Source organism: Salminus brasiliensis, chromosome 25 (assembly GCF_030463535.1).
Source record: "Salminus brasiliensis chromosome 25, fSalBra1.hap2, whole genome shotgun sequence".
Taxonomy (NCBI): Eukaryota; Metazoa; Chordata; class Actinopteri; order Characiformes; family Bryconidae; genus Salminus; species Salminus brasiliensis.
Genome location: NC_132902.1, coordinates 5,819,112 through 5,841,327, shown reverse-complemented (window position 1 = coordinate 5,841,327; position 22,216 = coordinate 5,819,112). Strand labels below are relative to the sequence as shown.

The 22,216-nt window shown below is 39.4% G+C and overlaps 1 protein-coding gene across 2 annotated transcripts; it reads left to right on the top strand.

Annotated features, from left to right (window-relative positions):
• The first annotated feature begins 1,194 nt into the window (after window positions 1-1,194).
• On the top strand, window positions 1,195-18,414 carry ppef1 (protein phosphatase, EF-hand calcium binding domain 1). Of its 2 annotated transcripts, XM_072671577.1 has the most exons (18): window positions 1,195-1,279; window positions 2,550-2,656; window positions 3,039-3,071; window positions 7,286-7,413; window positions 7,553-7,613; window positions 9,463-9,632; window positions 10,323-10,437; window positions 11,610-11,656; window positions 11,897-12,063; window positions 12,209-12,245; window positions 12,416-12,565; window positions 12,944-13,303; window positions 13,513-13,698; window positions 15,376-15,518; window positions 16,048-16,154; window positions 16,243-16,406; window positions 16,504-16,588; window positions 17,462-18,414. In XM_072671577.1, exons 2-18 carry the CDS (start codon window positions 2,602-2,604, stop codon window positions 17,659-17,661), a joined length of 2,208 nt encoding a protein of 735 aa, XP_072527678.1. In that variant the 5' UTR covers window positions 1,195-1,279; window positions 2,550-2,601; the 3' UTR covers window positions 17,662-18,414. The 2 variants fall into 2 exon arrangements, with proteins under 2 accessions (XP_072527678.1, XP_072527679.1); XM_072671578.1 differs by lacking the exon at window positions 3,039-3,071.
• Window positions 18,415-22,216: the final 3,802 nt, after the last annotated feature.

Below are 22,216 nucleotides of genomic sequence, written 5' to 3'. Positions count from 1 at the left end.
TGTCCCCCCTCGCCAATTCTTCCCAGTTTACTCCTTACCTGTCTTGCCTCGCATTGTGATTGGAGAGAAGCGAATTTGGCTATTTGGCTTCGTCCACAGGTGGTTGTGGCATATGTGGGCTATTATAATGGAATAAAATAGAAGATCTAAATCTCTCATCAGAAAACGCGTTTTTTTTTTTTTTTTTTTTTTTTTTTTTAATTTATAGAATATTTTGAAGGCTTCAGTCGACATCTCGCGGTAATTGGGGTGTGATATTCAACACATTTACGCAACTGTAAGCAGAGTTTGTGTCGCTTCTTTTTAGGAAAAGCAGAATTAGAATGGAAAAACTGAAGTTATGTTCAAGTGATGTGCGCATGCGCAGTAACTGCCAGGTGTTCTGGACGGCTCTCTGATGCAAGCGGTTTTGTGAGGTGGTCTGATGTTACTAACTCAGCAGACTGTCAGACTCCGTTTATGATGTAGCTACACTTAGCAAAAATACTCAGGCTTATTTTGACCAACTCTCCACAACCTCTGCAGTAATAAAGCACTCGATCTCGAAAGATGCGACGCTGAAAGGTTTAGCAGTTCTAGAGGTGGTGTAGGTTGAACTCGTTCAGGGAAAACGACAAACTGCATTAAACGTCCCAAGAGAGCGAGCTGCTTGTCATTGCCTGCTGTTTACTCTCTTACTCACTGCCAGACTGGTCCTGCTGATTCTGTGTGTAGCGCGTCGCCATGGAAGCAGCGGGGATTGAATTGAATTGGAGATGGAAATCCCGATTCAGTTCAGACTGTTGAATCGATTCTTGCTAAAAGTTTCAGTGAATCGAACGTCCGGTCCAACGACTCCCTTCTTTCCACAGTAGTCATATTGGCATATTAATATCAGTACATACGAACGGTCGATTCATTAAGCAAGTCTGGCTCCGCCTAATCGCACACAACAAACGCAGGGAAAACAGGAAGTCGAGCTGCAGTCTATAAACAGAAATATAAAACCTAAAGGGGTTGTTCTTATTTTATGTTCTTTATTTTGCGGAGTTAATTTTTTTTTTTTTTTTAACAAAATGTCAGGGTGAACCAGAGCGGTTGGTTCGGAAAAGTTCGGTTCAGTTGAACGTGTGAACGGGTTCGAGTGCATTAATAAAGAGAATCGGTTCCACAAACGAGTCGTTCACTTGAGGAGTTGGACATGGCTAGAAAATACTGGACGTCACCAACAGCTGCACGCGCGCGAACTATAGAGCCTCCACTCGGTCAGGCACCTGTAGCGAGTGTCTCACCTCACACGGTACGTAGCGATCGTTTCTCCTCTTCTACAGCTGATATTTGACTCGTTTTCAGAGTATTCAACGTTACGTTTACTGCTCATCCCATCATTTAAAGACGTTATTGTGCCGAGTTAAAAGCAGCCGGCCCGTCGAGTCGTGTGTATTTTCGCGTACTTCGAGCTCTTCGACACCTTGAGGTAAATAAGAGAAGTCCCGTTTTTTCCAGTCTCGCAGTTTTTTAACGCCCATTTTTAATTCATTAATAGCTTTTACGGACAAAGAAGTGTGAATTAATCTTAGTGCGTGTTGTATTCACTGAATCCCGGTCCTCTGTGGAGTTTTTCACGCCCTGTCAAACATCAGAGGCGGCTCAGCCTTTAGCGCCTGTTTACGTTCACCGGTCTGTTGGAGTCTAGCTGCTAAGGCTTTTCAGTGCTAACAGGTGAAGTAGATGCTCTATAGCATCTTGGCTGCATCTTGGCTGCATCTGCCACCCTGCTTTAGACGCACTTTTTGGTTTCTATATTACGTTTATGGGAAGGTTAAGGTCTAGGTGACGTGATGTCTTATGGCTTACCCTGAATGAGCTGCGTAATTGCGTAGCTATTACTCTTAGAGACATGAAGCCCTTCAGGGAGCTTTCGCCCAGCGCTGAAGGATACAAACTGAAGGAACGTACCACCAAACCTACCTCTCATTCGCTGTGCTGTGGTTATTACAGCATGTGCATTTTACTTACTTACTTACTTACTCTCTAAGTACTCTCTATTTCTCTGTAAGGGTCTCTTATAAAACATGCGATCAATTGATCACGTGTTTTTGGCACATACTTGCCATAAATCATGAATGACAGAAGGGGGGATGACAAAGCAGTTTATTATTTTGAACTACATTTTTTTTACTGTGTGAGTAGCAGTGGGGCAGTGGTGGCTCAGCCCCACTGGTTAGAGCGCCGGGATATCGATAGCAGGGTTGTGGGTTCGATTCCCGGGCTCGGCAAGCTGCCACTGTTGGGCCCTTGAGCAAGGCCCTTTACCTTCTCTGCTCCCCGGGCGCTGGAGTTGGCTGCCCACCACTCTGGGTGTGTGTGTGTGTGTGCTCACTGCCCCTAACACATGTGTGTGTGTGAGTGTGTGTTCACTACCAGATGGGTTAAATGCAGAGGACACATTTCGCTGTACAGTGACAAATACGTGCACCTTTACCTTTAGCAGGTTTTCAGTATATATGGTTGTGTATTGTTCTCTGCAGGCCTGTAAAACCTTAAACCTTTGTTTTCTTCTTCTCTAGGAGTGAAAGTGCTGAGACACATGTGCAGGCAGAAAACATTAATGTTGCCGTCATGGGCTGTGGCACCTCAGTAGCCATTGAGAACCAAGGAAGGCCTTCAGAAATAGGTAAGTAGATGCTTGACTGCTATTTTGGGATCACTGTCATTAGCCATCAGAGGATCAGAGTTTGAATGCTTGTAGTCCTTTGACCTCTTTTTGCAGCCATTACTTAAATTGATTTGGAATCAGTTTAACGAGCCATTGGACATTTTAAGCCATAAACAAGTCGTCCCAAGATGTCTCTCTTTTCTTCTTTCTGTCGGACACTCTTTCCTTCTATATACGTTATTCGTTTTCAGAATACATGATGGTCCAAAGCTGTTTTTTCTCCTCTAACAGTGTATGCTTTGTGCCCTTGCTTGAGAGTTGGCCCAGGGCATTCTAAGCATGCAAGTTTTTCTGAGCTTCTGGCAGAAATGACTCAACTTACTTCCTCCTCCTTACACAGATGTATCAGCAAGGCTGCCCAGTCCTGCCCTGAGTAAGCCCTGCCCTGTAATCTTCGATAGCACTTTCTGGCTTTCATCAGCATCTTTTCTCAAGCACTGTCTTCTCCCTGCTGAAAAAAAGCTTTTTGCAGCTCTTCCAAAGTTTCCTTAGAATGGCCTTTTAGGGGAATTCCACATAAGTGTTGCAAAAGTTCTGCATAAAAGATGTAATATGTAAACAAAGTTTACACTGGTTTGAAATGATGCTGAAATGCTTTGTAGTACAGTTTTGTTTTTTGTTTGTTTTTATTTAAACCCAATTTTCCTCCTTAATTTTAAATGACCAGTAACCAGACTCACTCCTTAGTACTCTTCCCCATCACATGTAATGCTTCCAGTATACTGGGAGGTCTGACACACATGCTCAACCAGCCACCGCTCTTTTTAAACTACTGCCTATGCAACATCACCAGGCAACCAACGTGCTCAGAGGACTGCGCTGGGGACCCAGTTCATAGCTAGCAGATGCCAGATTACAGATTTTTTTCACCAGATTTAACCTGACGTCAGTGACGCAACATGACATGATATTAATAATGCACTCAGTGTTACAATATTGGAGGAAAATACATGATGTTAGGCAGATATAATCTAATATAGATAATCTGACAAATAAATTTGTCATGGAAAATGAGATTTATTTTTTAATCAAGCAGCAGACATTTTGTAGCTTGTTTGATATTTATATATCTAACATTTGGCAGCTGATATTGCACATCCTGCAATGTGACTTTTGTACATGTGCACATTGCGATTGCAATGCCAAAATGATGTGCAGCCCTAGTGCACAGGTATATAAAGTGTGATGTGAGTCAAATTAGTACCCAAAAAGCCAAATTAGTACCCCAAATTAGTACATGAAAGTGTAATAGAGTTTAACTCCAGGAATCTCAGCAGTTGAATTGTGCAGATATTTTGAAAACTTTGTGGAATTCCCCTTCAATTAATGGTCCACTCCATTCAGAATTCTGTGGGTTTTTGTTGCTTTGCTTAATTTCTTATCATATTACATCAACAGGCATGCTCACAAAACATGTCATTTACTTTATCTTCCACAAGTTATAGTTCAAAGCATGATCCAGTGCGCTTTTAGAAAAGGCTTTACTGTGAGTTTCAGAGCATTTAATATGATAAAACAAAACAAACACTGGTTGGAGTGGGCCCTTTCTCCAGCAATGTCTTTGTACTGCATGCTATGACAAAGTTCCAATCAGCTACTTCCTGTTGTTTAGTCAGTAGGTGGCTTTTGAATAATTGCTCTGCTAATACTTATAGTTGGTTCCTTAAATATATAAACAGTGACACAGTTTGTGATTCTGCCTCTGTACATCACTGTACTGCATTTGAATTATTTAAATATTCATCAGTATATGATTGAAATATAGACTTTTCAATCAATTTAAGGGATTACACTAATATATATATAATGTATGTATGTATATATGTGTGTGTGTGTGTGTATATATATATATATATATATATATATATATATATATATATATATTATAGCTTTAACCATTTTTATTAAATATTTCATTTACCATTTTGTTACATAGTTCTCCATATTTGTAGACATAAAAGTAGTTGGACAATTGACTGCTTAGCATTGTCATGGTCAGTTGTGGCCTCTTCCCTTTCATGATTTAATTGCATGACTAGACTAAAGTTTTAAAGGTGATTGTAAGTGTTGAATTTGCATTTAGTAACAATACATAAAAAAACTATGTGTCAAACGAATGTCAGTGCAAGTGAAAGAGGGCATCATTAGGCTGAAAGAAACAAAATAAAACAGTAATTTGGTACATTAAAAAAAAAGAAAGAAAAGAAAACACACTGGCAAGCCCAGCAACACCAAACTGACTATGAAAGACAGCTAAAGTAGATGAACGCAGAATTATTTACTTGTTAAAGACAAATCCATGCACAAAATCAGCTTGTAAAAATTGATTAATAAAAGAATATACAAATAAACAAATGCAACAACTGCTGACATGGCCAGCTCAGGCCGTCCTAGCAAGTTCATTCCAATCTGCTTTGGACAAATGAAGGTGAATTATTTGGACACAATAATTGTTGGTGTAAACCAGACACAGCATTTGAGCACAAGAGCCTATTATCAACTGTGAAGCATAGAGGGGTCATGAGGATGTCATGGTTTTGAGGCTGCTTTCCTGCAGTAGGGCCTCGAGATCTCTCCAACATAGATTTCACTAGGAATTCTTTATTGTATCAGAGAGCACTTGAGGAAAATATGAGCCCATCTGTCTAAAAACTAAAGCTGAAACGTCACAGCTGAAATAATTCTGCATGGAGCAGTGGGGAAAACTCATCCATGGGGAAAAGTGTACAGAGACAAAATGACAAATATTGTCACAGTTCAAATACTCCAACTGTATGTGTAGAAACTGCATGATACAACCTTTTCTGTTCCAGTAAACCTTGAGTATTGTCTTACATTAATGTTTTCTTTAAAAATATAATGTTTTAAAACGGGCTACCTAACAAGAGGATATAATGTCCAGAATACCCAAATTTTCTATTAACTGCAGGAATTATTACAAAGCTAACAACATAACACACAGTGTGTGTGACCTTTGTCTAATTTCATTATAAGATTAAATTGGCTTATTTCTTTTTTTCTGCTGATATCAGCTTAATATTTGCACCCTGTATCAGATCAGTGTTCTTAATTGAGACTAGAATTCATCCAGGGCTGACTGCCTACGTCAGTAGTTCATGACTGGAGCTTTGAACATGTGAGGATTCTACTATACTATTGTAGTATTAGTTGGCTCCACCTCTTTCCCTTGTCCTTTCTTCACCTCTGCCTTCTCAGCTATTCCACTTCCTTAATTAGCAAGCATGATTCTGATCTCCAGAGACATCGATCTATTTTTAGAAGAGCTTCTGCACTCTACTGTGTTTTGGAAGCTTGAAGTGTCCTTATCCTAACTAACACAGGTGTGCTTGAAGAATGCATTATCTTGGTCTTTTGAAAACGTTTCTAGGGCCAGATTCTCAAAGCCTGGTTAGAGGTTACTAATGATGACTGAGCTAGCAGTCTTCGTTACCTAGGACTTGCTGTTACCATCTGGTGACCTTCCTCTTGCTTCATTCTCAACGAAAGATTAAGACAAAAAAAAGTGATTTCTAAAAATGACAGAAAGCATACCACCATGCATATAGCCAATGGAAAGTGAGTGAAGAATCCATACATGGTACATCATGGCCAGTGGCCAAACATTTGCAAGAATGTCAGCTTTAATTGCATTATTGTTTTATGTCTTTGCCTGTTTATTTCTGTATGTACCGTATATGCATAAATAAAAGAAAATAAACGACTAAAATTCCAAGGGCTCATATAAATCACAGTAACCAGGTAAGTTATTAATGGCTTTCTTTATATTATTACTTTATTCTTTATTACTTTATTACTGTCTTTTCAGTTGACAGCTTACAGTTAGTAAGAGTACCACCTTCATGTTGCTTTGTTAAACACTGTTCAACCTAAAAAAAAAATCTTTGGTAGGATTTGGAGAAGGCGGTTGCAGCACGTAAACGTATAAAATAATATATAAGTATATTAGTGAACTGGAATGAGCTTAGATTCGTCAGGAATACAGCAAAGAGAGTGCTCTAAAAGTGGCTTTCTGTGTTGAATCTGGAGCAAGCAGTTGTGTTGAGGTCTTTTAATTGGTCTTGTTTGATTTTTTTTTTATTACAAACAGCTGAAAGTTTGTAAATGAATAAGCCTAAAGAATAAATAAATGCACCTAATTCGCAATGGGGGTTGAATAATTGAGTGTAACTGTATGACTGCTATTGTGACAAATCTCTTAAGAATCACTGGAGCAGCCGTGACCGAAGCCGAAAAAATATGTTGGCTGTAGCGTATCATGAGTGCCCTAAGTATTTTTGAGAATCTGGCCCTGGGACCTCATAACAGTGCTAATTCTGCAACAGGAAATGCACTGAGTGATTAAACCATTATAGATGCCATGGTTCAGGCAGGGCAATTTAGCATGTATTACTGAGTGATTGAGTCAATTAGCCATTTATACACACTTGAGGTGATTAATTGCCCGTCTGGCTGTTCTGTAATACTCAAGAGCCGTTCCTGTCCTTTAAGTGAAGTGTAGTTTGGCCAAAATGACTGGTGTGAGCAACACAGTCCTAGTTTCTGACTCGCTCACATTATTTGTTGTAGCTATGAAAGCAGCCGTCCTTATCCAGCGATGGTACAGGCGATACGTTGCCCGATTAGAGATGAGGCGGCGATACACCTGGAATATCTTTCAGTCCATTGAGTATGCAGGGGAGCAGGACCAGCTGCAGGTAGGTAACACCACAGAGCACAGCACTGCTATATACTGCTCTAGGTTATTAAAGTAACCAAAAAAGTCCTCATTCTCTATTTGATAGTTGTTACTCTTTTGTTTGAAATTTGTCTAATCCTTTCCTTTTTTTCTAAAAGCTCTCCAGTTTCTTTAGTTTCATGTTGGATAACTTCACTCAGCTGAATGGGAATGGACCAGGTATTGGCATTATGAATCATACACTAATACACACATAACTCAAAACATCAAGACCACCTGACTAATATGCTGATAGTCATAAAACATGTCTATGAAGGTGTCCTGTGGTATCAGGCACCAAGATGTTCGTTTCAGATCCTTTAACTCTCATCAGTTGTGAGGTGGATCTGCTGCAGGTTTGGCACTTACCTTATCTTACAGGTAAACAGCTCACAGGTACTTGGCCTCCAAGTGAGGGCAAGAGTTCAGACTCTTGTAAGCCCATTGTAGACCCTTTTGACAGTGGACAGGGGGCAGCATGGGCACTCTGATTTGGTTTTGTGTGGTATTCTTCATGTCACCAATATTAATAATTTTGTCTGGCCATTACAGTTTGGTCCTTGTCAAAATCTGACCGGTCTTTATGCCTGACCATTCCTTCAGCATTCAACTGGTTTACCATGAGAAACGATTGTTCATTTACTGTCTAAAACACATCCCTGTGTCATTGTTACAGGACATTCAAAGTTATTTGCTTTATCTGAGTGGTCTTAATGTTTTGTCTCATTGATACATTAGCTGTTCAGATGCTGGGTTATGGTATGTTATCAGAATGTGTGTTTTGACACAGGTTAAAACCCATTTTGTTTACCACACAGTGAGTGTTTGATGTTCTCTCATCTGCCATATTAAAATTCTACCTCCTCTTCGTGTCTTAGGCTACCCCCTTTCCCCCCCACATGTACACAAAGCAAACTAATGCCATTAGCTCCATTTCCTCTCATATCAAACAGCCAGGCCTCCTTTTGACCATCATGAACCTATCCTTTTAAATGATTAAAAAAATACTATGGAGAAACACAGTTGCTTAGCAACCCAAGGAGATCCCATTTTGAGCTCTGGTGTTGTGGAGTGTGCCAGAAATGCAGCAGGCATCCTCCACATGCAGGCAGAGGATTACAGCAGACAATTAGCTCCAGCTTATTTCAAACAGAGATGGAGAACACTTAGCAGGACCTGCAGGAGCACCTAGAGGAATTCTGAATTAGGTGAACATGCATTCTCATGGAACTGCCAAAAACATGGGAAAATAGTGGTCAAAGTGGCTGCATCTTCTCCTTCTACAGTACGATATAAATGCTTTGACACTGCAGTTCAGTGGTACTGAATTTGTATATTGCCAACAACACTCACTTGAGGTGAAGGCTTACTGGTTGCTAGTCTCCTATAATTTGCTTTTAAAGGGATTGATAAGTGACAAGAGCTTGTATTTGCGGCCAACATATTACATTTGTTCATCATTAGCTATCTCAGTAAACAGAGATTGTCACAGAGAGACTCTCAAAGCTTGACACAGGAGTGTTCTTTCTCTTTTCATAGGAAACAGCTGCAAATGATGTTTGGGCTTGGTTCCCTTTTGAATAGATTTGCAACAATCACTGCCAATTTACATTTCAAGAATGGCACAATAGAGATGCTCTCTATAAATCCCAATGCATGAATGGATGCTATTCAGACTGGAGTATGCTGCGTTAGCTCTGTGCAACGGCTGCATGAGAGGCAGAGCAACTAACAGCAGGACTGGGTGCTCATAATATAAAGAAAATAAGAAAACAACATCCCCTATCTTATGTAACTCACTCAAAGAACACTGCGTTCAGTAAGCAGTTTCCTGCCCAAATGCATATTCAGTGAAGTATGCAATTGTTTTGGTCAAAACAAAACTTGCTGAATTGTCTAATTTATTAATAAATTATCCATGTTATATTACTGTGTATTTTCAAAACCAGTTCTTAATCATATCAAGATAAATTGTGGTGTTTGAGGCAATGAGTAATGAATATGGTCTCAGTATGCGTTTTCTCCCCAGACCTGATCTCTCACCTGCTGGACTCTGCAGTGGACCCTGTGATGGAGGAAGTTAGGCAGTCTAAATACGAACAGATTGTGGTGCCAGAGTCGTACAGTGGCCCTCGCCTCTCCTTCCCCCTGAGCGTCACTGATACCAACGCCCTGCTCAGTGCCTTCAAGGAACAGCAGGTACAACACACTGCAACTTTAACCAAGAGATTTCCATAGCGCACCATGGGCTGTGGCCAGGGCCATGCTCTTTGCTTCACAAACTGAAGCCCATGCGTTCATTGCCAGTTGTGGTGAAACAGCAAGCCCTCATAAACATTTTAGATGTGGGATTACTTCATTGTGCATAACAGTGGATTGCTCAAAGATAATGCAGTGTTGTTCATAATAATAATAATAATAATAATAATAATAATAATAATACATTACAATAATATCGTACAAAAATATTGTATTAAATTATACATTTTTGGCAACAATAAAAATGGACGTAACTGAGCTATGACAAACCATGCATGTCCCTTGAAAAGACAGTCTTTATACAATACTTTATTGTAAAAAGATAAATCGGGTTATTTAAAGACTGTTAAACACATATAATACATTCATATTAAGAGTGGGTTAATTACACTGTAATTACTATAAGAGGTTAGTAGGGGGATTTTAAAGTGTGCATTGTTGGAAATTGCCAACTAATCACTTCTGTTGCATCAAGAATGTAGATGTTAATAGATGTTGTTGTTTTATTTTGTTGTTGTTGTTGTTGTTTTATCAAAGCATTGTGGCAGCCTTAATTCAGACATTTGGATACTTGGGCAACGTTATGATTTATTCATTAAAAGAAGCGAGCCTTTCTTTTTTCCCCTCTAGACTCTCCATGGAAAATATGTATTACAGTTACTCCATGAGACGCAGAAGTTCTTGAAACAGATGCCAAATGTTATTTACCTGTCTTCATCCTATGCCAAAGAGATCACAATCTGTGGTAAGGATATAGCACTCTGTTTACACTGTTTAAGCCTTTTCATCTGGATGCTCCCCGTAGTCCAGAATTACTGTTTTGGGTGTTTTTTATTTGTTTAGGTTAAATGATTTTAAGTACAGTTTCTGCCATGCTATTAGGATCTTTCATATTCCAAATGCATGCATAAGTGAAGTGCTTCCTGAATGAAGAAGTGTGTATTTATGCGGTGCTTTATGAAGCACTTCATTGCACCTCAATGGGCTCCTCATCTGAGAAGCTGCAATCTGTCAGCCCTGATAGTGCTTCAGAGCAAATTAAAGCACAAGACACCATTAATGGCAGGATTCCTACATGGAAATGTTGCATCTGATTACTGTAGACACAAATGGCTTTTATTTTTTAGTAGACACCCATAAAGCCCAGAATGAAATGATTTTTAATCAGATTGAAATAAGATGCTAATCAATGTATTCATTATAAACAGTGATGATTTGGCTGCTTGGAGGTGTATTATTTAACAGTGTTTAATTATATGGCTGAAGGTCTTCATTAGCTGAATCAAATGTGTTTGATTGAAGGAATAGTTCAGCACAAAATCATGATTCATGCTGACCCCAGATGCAGTCACTCAGTCAAGATGTATTCTGTATCTGAAGTTTGTTTTTTTACAGTTTACAGTAGGAAATGCTAGGGTAACACTGGGCCAAAACTGCATAAATACATGCTCAAATTGTCTCTCATTCCGCTTGAAAAACAAAGATCGCAAAAATCTATGTTTTTTAGGGCACAGTATGACACTATTTATGTATTTATTCATTTATGTATTTACTCCAGTTTATTTATCATTGTTAATTTATTTACTCCAGTTTGAAAACTGAATGGTACTACAGTGTGGGACATTATGCAGATGATGTAGTTTCAGTTTAAGCATAGTGTTTCATGTTTATTTATCAGAATGATACCTCCAAGGAGTTCAGTGTTTTGTTAGCGATATTAGCCTAGCATCTCCCTTTGCAATTTAAAGAAGCACTTCATGTATCAAACGTGTCTAGGACTGCATCCAGGCTAAGTGACATGATGATCCCCCCCCCAAATTATTCCTTTAAAGTTTAACAATTCCACAAAATAGTTGATCTCTAGTAGTAGGCTTGAACAATCCTTCTTAAGAATGCAAGCTCTATTCTTTCATTCAGGTGACCTACACGGAAGACTGGATGATTTACTGCTTATATTTTATAAGGTAATAGTTCAACTTTTCATCAGAAGTGCTGTAGTTACCAATGGAAGCTGTAGTTAACTGATTCCTTGTGTAACTGCATAGGAATGTCACCATAAAATGCAACGCAAATAAATGTAACTGCTAAATAAATAAATAATTGTTCCAACCTATGGTAGTGAATGCCATTAAATATGGTAAGGGTTTTTTGTTTGTTTGTTTGTTTTTTTAAAATATTATTTTCATTTTTCTGTCATTCCCTAGAACGGTCTGCCATCTGCTGAGAACCCCTACATATTCAATGGAGATTTTGTGGACAGGGGAAAGAAGTCCATAGAGATTATCATTATCTTGTTTGCATTCTTGCTCTTATACCCAGACCATATGCATCTGAATAGAGGAAATCATGAAGATCACATCATGAACTTGAGGTAGTGAATTGTTCTCCATGACATCATGCAGAATTGACTAGCTTACACACAGAGTAGCTCATTTAAACACTACTGTAATGGAAATGATTTTCAACTGTTAAAATACAAAACCCTCTAAAAAATGTTCCTATTTGTTATCTTTCAGATATGGTTTTACAAAAGAAGTTATGCAGAAGTATAAGGTAAGTTTTCTAATAACTTAAACATATTTACAATATAATTTGTACATTTAAAATAAAATAGACATGGCAGGCCATTTGTGTGTATTGTTTACAAGTTGCTTACATATTTGCTTGTGCCTTACTGCCACCTGGTGGGCAGCAGCTAATAGTGATCTTGTGTAATATTGCAGACACACGGAAGAGAGATTCTCCAGCTGCTTCAGGATGTGTTCAGCCTTCTCCCTATTGCCACAGTCATAGACAACAAAGTGCTCATTGTTCACGGCGGCATTTCCGACAAGACAGACCTAGAATTTCTGGGCTCTGTAGAAAGACATAAGGTAAGTATACTGAAAGGGTTTGCATGTTTACGTTTTACGTACTCCGATACACTTGACTTACCTTAAAAGCTCATTATCAGGGGACTTCACTTGATTAGTCTGATGTGCAAATTGTTAGACTCAACCAAATAATAGCATTCATTGTTCTATGTTACCACATTACCATAATACATTATCATCTGGCAACGTTTTGGCTCACATCTTAAATAGCTTCTATTTTAGGGGTGTAATACTTGGTATATTTTAAGCCTGTTGATGTTTTGTGTTAATGCACAATAGGCAGTTATTAGTTATCAGTTTCCTAAGCAATAATTGCAGAAAACCACAGATATTATTTAAAGACATTCATGCGACAACTTCTTTGCTGTCTCTGTGTAGGTGAAGTCGGCTCTGCGGCTGCCCAAATGCAGTCTGGATCACAGTGATGTGCGCACCAGTAGCCGGAGCAGCAGTCGAAAGAGCGGCAGAGTCAGGCTAAACAGCCCTTGCTCCACAGGACGCATGAGCCGCAAAAAGAAGAGCCGCCTCACCAAGCAGAGCAGCAGCTCTTCGTCTTCCTCATCTTCATCTGCGTCTTCTGTATGCTCACCCCGGGCGTCATGCCGGGCCACACCAAGACGTCCTCCTCCCTCACCAAGACTTCCCAGCCCTACCGAAATGCTCCAGGTTCCCTTTCTCGATTCCATAGTCTCCCTTGCTCTCCCAGAGCCTCCCAGGGAGGAGCTGGAATGGAGACAGGTAAGGGAAAAAAACTACTGCTGCTAAGACATTTACACATAAGTGTTTAGTCTCTGTGGTGTCAGACCAATTTTTATGCATTATTTTAAACATTTATTGGCACAGTACTGTATGTTTGTGAAAGTAACATTTTTCATTGAACCGTATAAAAAATATTTATTAGATTGTGATAACATGATCCATAGTCATAGTTTGCTCTGTATTTATAGATCGTAGATGTGTTGTGGAGTGACCCAAAAAACCAGAATGGCTGCACTCCGAACTCATTCCGTGGTGGAGGTTGCTACTTTGGGCCGGACGTGACGCAGAAGCTGCTGAACAAGCACGGCTTATGTCTACTCATCAGATCCCATGAATGCAAGCAGGAGGGCTATGAACTCTGCCACAATGGACAGGTCTAATATTTAGCATTCACCAAAACTATAATCAAAATATAATCAAAAATTTTGTGAGCCCTTAAAAATATGAACACTGACAAGCCAAGGGTCATGGGCTAGGAACAAGTATTATGTAGTACCCCTTCTAACCTGGCGAAGTGCAGCAACTCCACGTTGCCTTGATTCCCCAAGTGGACGGAAGACATCTGCAGGGCCACATGGACAGCCACCCATTGCTCTGTGGTATTTGTAGGTGCAGGATCTCTCGTGCAAATGGACCTCTCCCCCACATCTTATTAATGCTTGATTGGGCTAATGTGTGCAGGCCACACATGACTCTCCAGAATGCTCCGTAAACCAGTTCTGGACAACTTTGGGCCTGATGGCACAGTGCATTATCTTGTTAGAATGTCCCATCATTGTGGGGGGTACATGAATTCCATTTAGGGCTGCAAATGGCCACCAAGCAGTGAGACATACCAGGCACCGTCCGTGATGTGTTTACGTGGACCAGTGGATTCAAACCATGCCGTGAGAATATACCTCACACCAGTATGGAACCACCACCAGTCTGCCCAGTTCCTTGTTGACAACTGGGGTCCATGGCTTTATGGGGTCTGAGCGACACACAAACCCTATCATCAGCCCAAAACAAGTCGTACTGTGACTCATCAGATCACGCAACGTGTTGTCAGTCTCCTAGGGTCCAGTTAGCAACCTCACAAGACCAGGTAAAGCGCTGTGTCTGGTGTTGTTGTGTTAACAAAGGCACACTTTGTTAACTTCTGCGCCCATATTCCATGGAAGTTAAAGAACACTAAATGGACCTGCAAGATATTTGTATGGGCCCTCCATATTTGAATGTAACTTCTGCCAGAATCTGTTCACGCAAGCAATTCTAGCCAGATGCTGCTGTCATGTGTCATGGGTGGCCTCTGCGCTGTCCACTGTCGGTGGTTTTTTAAGTTTATTCACATTTTTTTATTATTATTTTGTGCAATTTTTGGTATTGCCAATTAACCCACCAAGACATGCAAAGTCTGCCATCGCCTTTTTCGACCTGCCGCCAACACATTGAGAAAAAGGCCCCAGCTCTGCTGTCACAGCTAATAGATGCCTGTGCTGGCCAACATCGCTTTTAAGAGTGGTGAGGGAAGACCATCTACCCACCTGGAGAGAGCACAACCAGCTGGGATTCAAACTCTCAGCTATTTTGACAGTGCATTTGGCCACTGATACACGCTGAGCTCTGAGAGTTAAATGTCTGCACAACTTTGCAAATAGAATGTCGAATCAATCTGGCACCCACTACCATGCACGTCGTAAATTCCAATAATTCCTGTTGCTTTTCCATAAGCGTGCTGGCCAGTGTTTAATCTCAGTCAGATAAGATAAAGATAAGACCTCAAAACTTACACAGGTGTGGGCATTCCCAAGCCATCCCTTGATGTAACGGCACTTCATAATCAATTTACATACAGCTACCCCATGACTTTTGACATGTCAGTGTGTATTTATTAAATAAATCTGTGTGCTTCTTCATAATAATTGAATATAACTTATTATTCCCTGCCCATTACAATTCAAAAAAAGGATTTATTAAAGAGTTGTTGAAGATTATGAAGCTGAGGTTACAGTCTGTAATTTTTAGCCTGATTCTTAGTCTGTCTTCACTTTTTCTCCTAATGTTAAAAGGTGATTACTATTTTCTCTGCATCCAACTACTACGAGGAGGGCAGTAATCGTGGTGCATATGTTAAACTGGGGCCAGAGCTGATTCCACGCTTCTTCCAGTATCAAGTTAGTCGCAGCACCAGGAAGCTCACACTTCAGCAAAGGTATACTTCTGGGTGTTCTTAGAGATGTACACTTGTATCTTGTAAGCTTTTAATACTTTGTTACACATCCCTTGACTTAATAACAGCATTAACTTCAGGTTGAGATTGTGTGTATGGTGTGTCTAGCAAGGGTCGGTACATTTGGTACCTCTAGTGGAGTGGCTTGCCATGTCCTTTCTTGGGATGGCCCATCCTCCCAAACTGGCAAAGATTTGTCACCTGTACACCTGAGACACTACATACCATGACCACTATGATAGTGTGAGTGGGACAAAAACACTGGGACACTGACTGCCCAACAAAATGACCAGATTCTTTATTCTCAAAACTCCACTTGACCTCTGCAGCCATGTTGAAGAAAAATGTTATAGAATGTGTTTAATTATTACCTGACAGCATTTGAATTGTCAGTTGTCATTAAAGCAAGGGGACACACAACAAAGTATTAAGAAAATCTGCTGAGTAGGTATCTGTGCATGCATGCTTGTATTTAAACTAAAATGTGCATGTGTCTATGTGCCCATTTTAGGGTCAGTGTGGCAGAAAGCTCAGCTCTGAAGGCTCTCCAGGAAAAGCTGTTTGCCCATCGTTCTGAGCTCATGGCTGTCTTTCAGCAGTACGACATTAACAACACAGGTGATGTTCATTTATAAACCTTCAAACATGGGCACTCCAAACTGGAGCTGGTCACATATTCCACTTTTTCCTTCTCTTTCTTGTACAGGTAGGATCTCCACTAATGAATGGGCTCAGGTCTTGGAGTCTGTGCTGAGATTGGATCTTCCATGGCGAACTTTGAGACCACGTCTTGTCCGGTTGGCCTCTGATGGAAATGTTGAATATGAGTCTTGTTTTGAAAACATCAGTGCTGGACAGCCAATGCCACAGGTCGCCCTGAATTTCTCCTTTCACCCTAATTATCATTGTGAAGCAACAATATTATATAATTTTTTTAATGTTTTTGTTTCTTTATTTACAATTTCAGGTGACTCCAAATTTTGCAGAAACTCTGTACAGGTACCGAACTGATCTTGAGATTATATTCAACATCATTGACAAAGACCATTCAGGTGAGTATTACAGTTTTAATTATGCTGACTGACATTAAAGTAACATTATAAAGCATTTCTACCTTATTATTATTATATTATTATTATATTACTCTACTGCGTCAGTCCATATTTTTCATTCTCCATCTGTATATAGCACCCTGGAGGGAAAATGACCTATTCTCCATAAATCTGTTTAAAGGCTAAAAGCTGCTTTCCCTACTTAATGTGGGAATATATCTGATGCAATGACATTGTTGCAGGGCTTCACAAGAAACAAATGAAACAATATTTTTCATCTAACAAAAATAAAAAACGTAAAAAGAAATGTAACATCAGTTTGAAGTATTTACAGTCCCAACTGAATTTCTATAAACTTCAGGTTTATACTAGGTTCTATTCTTTTAATAATGTAGTTTGCATGACCATTCAATCCAGTCCAGTGCTTCTTGCCTCATAACTCATAACATAAAGTTTACTATGGGCATTGTGTGCATGTGGCTTTGTTTTTATTTATTTACACTGTACCACATACAAACCTATTTAAAAAGAACCAGGCCTGATTAAGCCATTTTAACTGTGTTTTAACTGGTTTAGGAGCAGTATTCTCTTCTTTTGCTTTTTTTTTTGCGTTTCTCAGCCCTGTTGTAGAAAGTACAGCCTTTGTTGTTGCAATATTGAAAACGAACTTATTGGTTGGCTCATGAAAAGTGGCCCATCTGACCACAATGTGTACTGATAAAACACATTAGACACCATAATGCATAGAAACCTAAACTTTGCTGGTCTTAAGTTGTTTCCAATAAATAAAAATGATTTTTCAATTCATTCATTGTTGTGGAAAACAAACGATTTATCTTCGGCTTTTTTGACCCTATGTTTCTCTTCTCACAGGTCAGATCTCAATTGAGGAGTTTCGACAGACCTGGAAGCTCTTCAGTTCTCACCTGGGTGTGGATGTGGATGACCAGGCAATAGATGACATGGCGCGCAGCATCGACTTTAACAAGGACGGCAGCATTGACTTTAATGAGTTCTTGGAAGCCTTTCGAGTTGTGCACAAGCTGGACATGAAGGAACAGCAGCAAGGCTGACACACGCATGCACTACAAACACACACACACACACACACACACACACACACACACACACACACACACACACACACACACACACACACAATCACCTAGCCAAGTACCAAACACTGAAGTGTTTTCTTGTTATTGGCAACATCTCAATTTTCTCTGTCCACCATACAATTAAAGCAACTACTGATTGTTTAGTGTATTTTACATTTTCATTTACAAACTGTCCAGAAGAAAAACAAAGGTTTAATTTAAGCTGGTATGTGCCTTTTAATAGAATGTAGCAGTAATGGACACAAGCATTTAAAAGAAATACAAACTTGAATATTATGCCAGTGGTATACATATGGATCAAGGACAGAAGTGCAATGGACTCATCTTTTTGACTTTGTCTTAACTCTGAAAATACCAATTCTGGGATGGCCTAACACGACTGCATGCCTCTTAAACCTCTAATCTGGAGTGAACATTTTGAGCTAAAAGAAGGGAAATTATGTAGCCAGCAGTGTTGAGTGTATTGTTTTTATAGAAGTGTGTATGATTTTTGTATTGCTCTCCGCACAAATACATAGTGAGTATTATAGTTGTGTAGACTTGAGTTCACTGCTGTCATACATCTGATTGAGTCAATGAAATACTTTATAATTAGTTTAACTAAATCGGCTGAGTGTGGAAAAACATTAAAATTTGGCTTGTCTTTGTTTCTGATGAACTGGTCTGTCATTTTTGTTTTTGTTGCATAAAATATACTACTTTTCAGAATTTATTTTCTTTTTGGGGGGTATGGGTTGGAGTCGTGTGTTTTCAACAATACACATTGTTGAAGCCTATCCACTTTAAGGTTTAAAGTGTTGGGTGTACTTTTTATTTTCTATTCTGATGGTTATCCATATCCAGGTGCTGCTGCTTATCAAAATGATTTCATGCTCTGCACTACTGCCACATGATTGACTGATAGCGTCTCCCTACTAAGATGCTCAGTAAATGTATAAAATCAATTCTGACAAAGTATAAAATAGTATAAAGTCATAGTTCTGTGCACCGGTAATAAATAAGTATGACGCTAGAAAGCTGTAAATAATGTACTGTACGAGAGTTTGCAGGTAGTGCTCTCTTCCAAGCATGTTTAGTGGTTCAGTGTCTTGGCTGGCTGTTACTCAGATGAAGCATGTGCTAGGCTTTCCCCTCTCAGCACTGATAGCCTCATGTGGGAAGGACTTTGCATTAGAAAGTAAGCAAATGGTGTGGTGCAAATACTGCAGTAATAACATGATATTGTATTTTCTGTTGTAATCTAACATTACATGCCGCATTCTGTCGCTGTCTGACCAGTCATTTTAAAAAGGCTGTGTGCGTATGTGTTTGTGTCTTCCCAGGACTAGTGCTGTGAGACAATTTCAAAGCAAAAAGCATTTCACTTTTCATGAGGGATAAAATGTTGGCGAGAAACTGACTGATTATGATTAACCTTGTGCCTCTTTGTACCTCGTTTTCTGTGTCTATCATCTTTGACTCTTTTTAACACAGTCATAATGAATCTCCTTTAACCCACTACAGCTTTTTAATCTTAAATGGGTCTAGACTACTAGACAGACAAGTTTTCCAAATAGTAGTAGTAGTAGTAGTTCTGGAATTTACATGGAAACATAAAAGCTTTTCCTCAGTATGTTCTGGTTTAGCCATTAGAAGGGCCATAGACTTCAGAACCTGTTTTTCAGATTCGCACCAGCAGTTTCCTTCTAGACTCTCTGCTTTCTCTGCCATGATTGGTCAAAGCATTTATCAACACATCCAAAACAGACATTTAGCAGAGGCCTGGTTTTACTTGCTGGAACAAGTGCTTAGCTTTAACACTCCTGCATAAAAAGTTCACACACATTGGGCTATCTAATTGCTGTTTTTACTTTTATGCACTGCGTTAGTGATAGCAGTGCAATTTCCGTATGGAACAGAGCCACAGGGCATGTTGTAGTAGCAGTAGAAGTAGTGGGTGACTAGTGTGATTGTTAAAATATGACATTGTAGCACAGAATAGCAAGTGTTTGGTGGATGGTGACCTTTTAATTGACCTTTAATGTTTATTGTTCTTTGTTTTTTTCTTATTTAGGATAAAATGAGCCCTTTTCACCTGTTTCCACAGTTTCTAATCTAATTTTGAAAGGAGGAAGTCAAGATGAGGTCTGGAGAGGTCTGGACAACCAAGAAAATGTTCAGAGAGAACTACTTGTAGAGTTGTTTGAAAGGCAAATCAGAACCCACAGTTGACTGGTAAGCCCTTCTGGAAGATTTAGCAGACTCTGGAGTGGTGCTGCATTGTTCTACTGTGCATTGACACCTGCACACACATCTACACAAAGTCCTCAGCACAAAGTTTAGCAAAAGAAGTTTTGGAAACAAATCCTGTGGACTGAAGAGGTTACAACAGAACTTTTTGTTTCTGTTTACAATTTGGGATACTTGTCAAATAGGGTGCAGAACTGACTGCAGAGTGCATTCTAAATATTTAGAAATGCTGAACATATCAAATGTAATGTGAGTATATAAGATGAGATGGCAATCTCACAGACGTCACTTTCTTGTTTTAAAGAGCCCTCAGGGGGGTGGAATTGTGGAGTATTTTTCTGTCTTGCCTCCTCCCTTCTTTTGCCCTCCCCTCTGTTCTATAACCAACAGCATTCCTCTTGCTAGTCTGCTGTCAGTCTGAAAGCCGCTCCGTCTCAGTAAAGGGAGCAAGGAGACTCTGGATGTCCATGGGAGCTGTTGCTGCTACACTGCTGGCGGCCCTGCTGGCCCTGCACTGGGCACTGGCTTCAGGTAAGGTGGCTCAGATACTTTTCTTTTGCACTTTTTTAATGCAATAAAGTAGAACTGATGTTTGTTGGCTGCTTTTTTAATTTATTTTCTATTGTCTATTTTCTGTGTGTATATGGGTGTTATAGTTTTGCTGTGTTCATTAAGGCATTGCTGATGATGGCTGCAGTGGCTTCAGGCATCTTGAGAATGGACGCACATTTTTTCGGTACGGGGGGCTGTACGTTACATTCAGCTGTAACCCAGGATTCAGGATTCATGGCTACCGCACCAGCAGCTGTGTGTCTGGGCAGTGGGCCAGAGAGCCACCCCTTTGTGTCGGTCAGTCATTATATGGTGTATATAACATTCATGGTGCAGGTTGTCATTATGCATTATGTATGCACACAATCTCATATTTATGTTAAACCCCTTGAAACCTAGGCCTATTTTACATTTTAAGACCTATTATTCAGTAACTACTTAATATGATTCAGTATCTATAATAATTGACTCTACTATAAATGATTCAATAAATAATATAATGAAATATCTGATATATGTGATTTTATGATTATCTATAGATGATTCAGTATCTATTGTAAATTATTCTGTGTTGTCTATAAATTATTTCAGAAACTGCTTTAAAGGATTCTGTAAATACTTTTGAGTCAATCTTTTTTTTTCTAATTATATTTCTACTATAAATAATTCAGTGACTTCTATAACTGAATCAGTAACTGCTTGAATGATTTAAAATCTATTAGAAATGGTTCAATATCAATTATAAATTTCAGAAACTGCTATAAAGAATTGTGTAACTGCTATAAATGATGCATTAGAGTATCTAAGATAAATATAATATTTATATAATATAAATAAACTACTACATATGATTCTGTAACTTCTATAACTGGTTTTAAAACTGCTTTAACTGATTCACTCACAGCTATAAATGATTCAATATCTATTATAAATGATTCTGGATCAGCCATAAATGATTTCAGAAACTGCTATAATTCATTTGACTAAACAATTCAGTACCTGCTGCAAATGGTTCCAAAACTGCTATATATGATTCAGTAACTGCTATAAATAGTTTTGAGATTTCACTCTAAAGATGACTTGTTGCAATGCTTTTACATTTTTGTGTGCTTTCAGTGACGTTTATCTTGTCTTCCACCTGCAGAATACCAAAACCAAACCAATGCTCTATATTAGTCTGTCAGTGATATCATACTTTGTGACCTATTGCTCTGAACCCCCAGCCCATCTCTAGGATGACCCATGCATGTGGGTGGGAACACTGTGCATCTGTGTTAGTTCTATCTGATGTGTTTTATTTGGTTACTCTTCCACCTCAGCTCCAGGATGCCCCAGTCCTGGTGACATCCTGCATGGAAGCAGGGAGGTTTCACCAGATTCCTCAGTGGTCCGCTTTACCTGTAATAGTGGCTTCAGGCTCTTCGGCTCCCCTCTGCTCTACTGCAAAGGCAAAAGGTGGAATGGCACCATACCTGTGTGTAAAGGTATATTTGCCTAATTTGTATTACTTTGAAACAAACCACAAAGGACTGAAATGGTTTGGGAAATGTTATTTAGCTTGTAATTTTACAACTGCAGATTTTGTTTGCATTTGTTTTCAGAGTCCGACATTATGAGCTTGTTTCAGCTGAAGCAGACGTCTTTGTACGAATCCAGTGTGGAGCTGAACCTGGACACTCTGCCCAGTCTGAAGAGCCGTTTTAACACAATCGCTCACACAGCCTCCAAA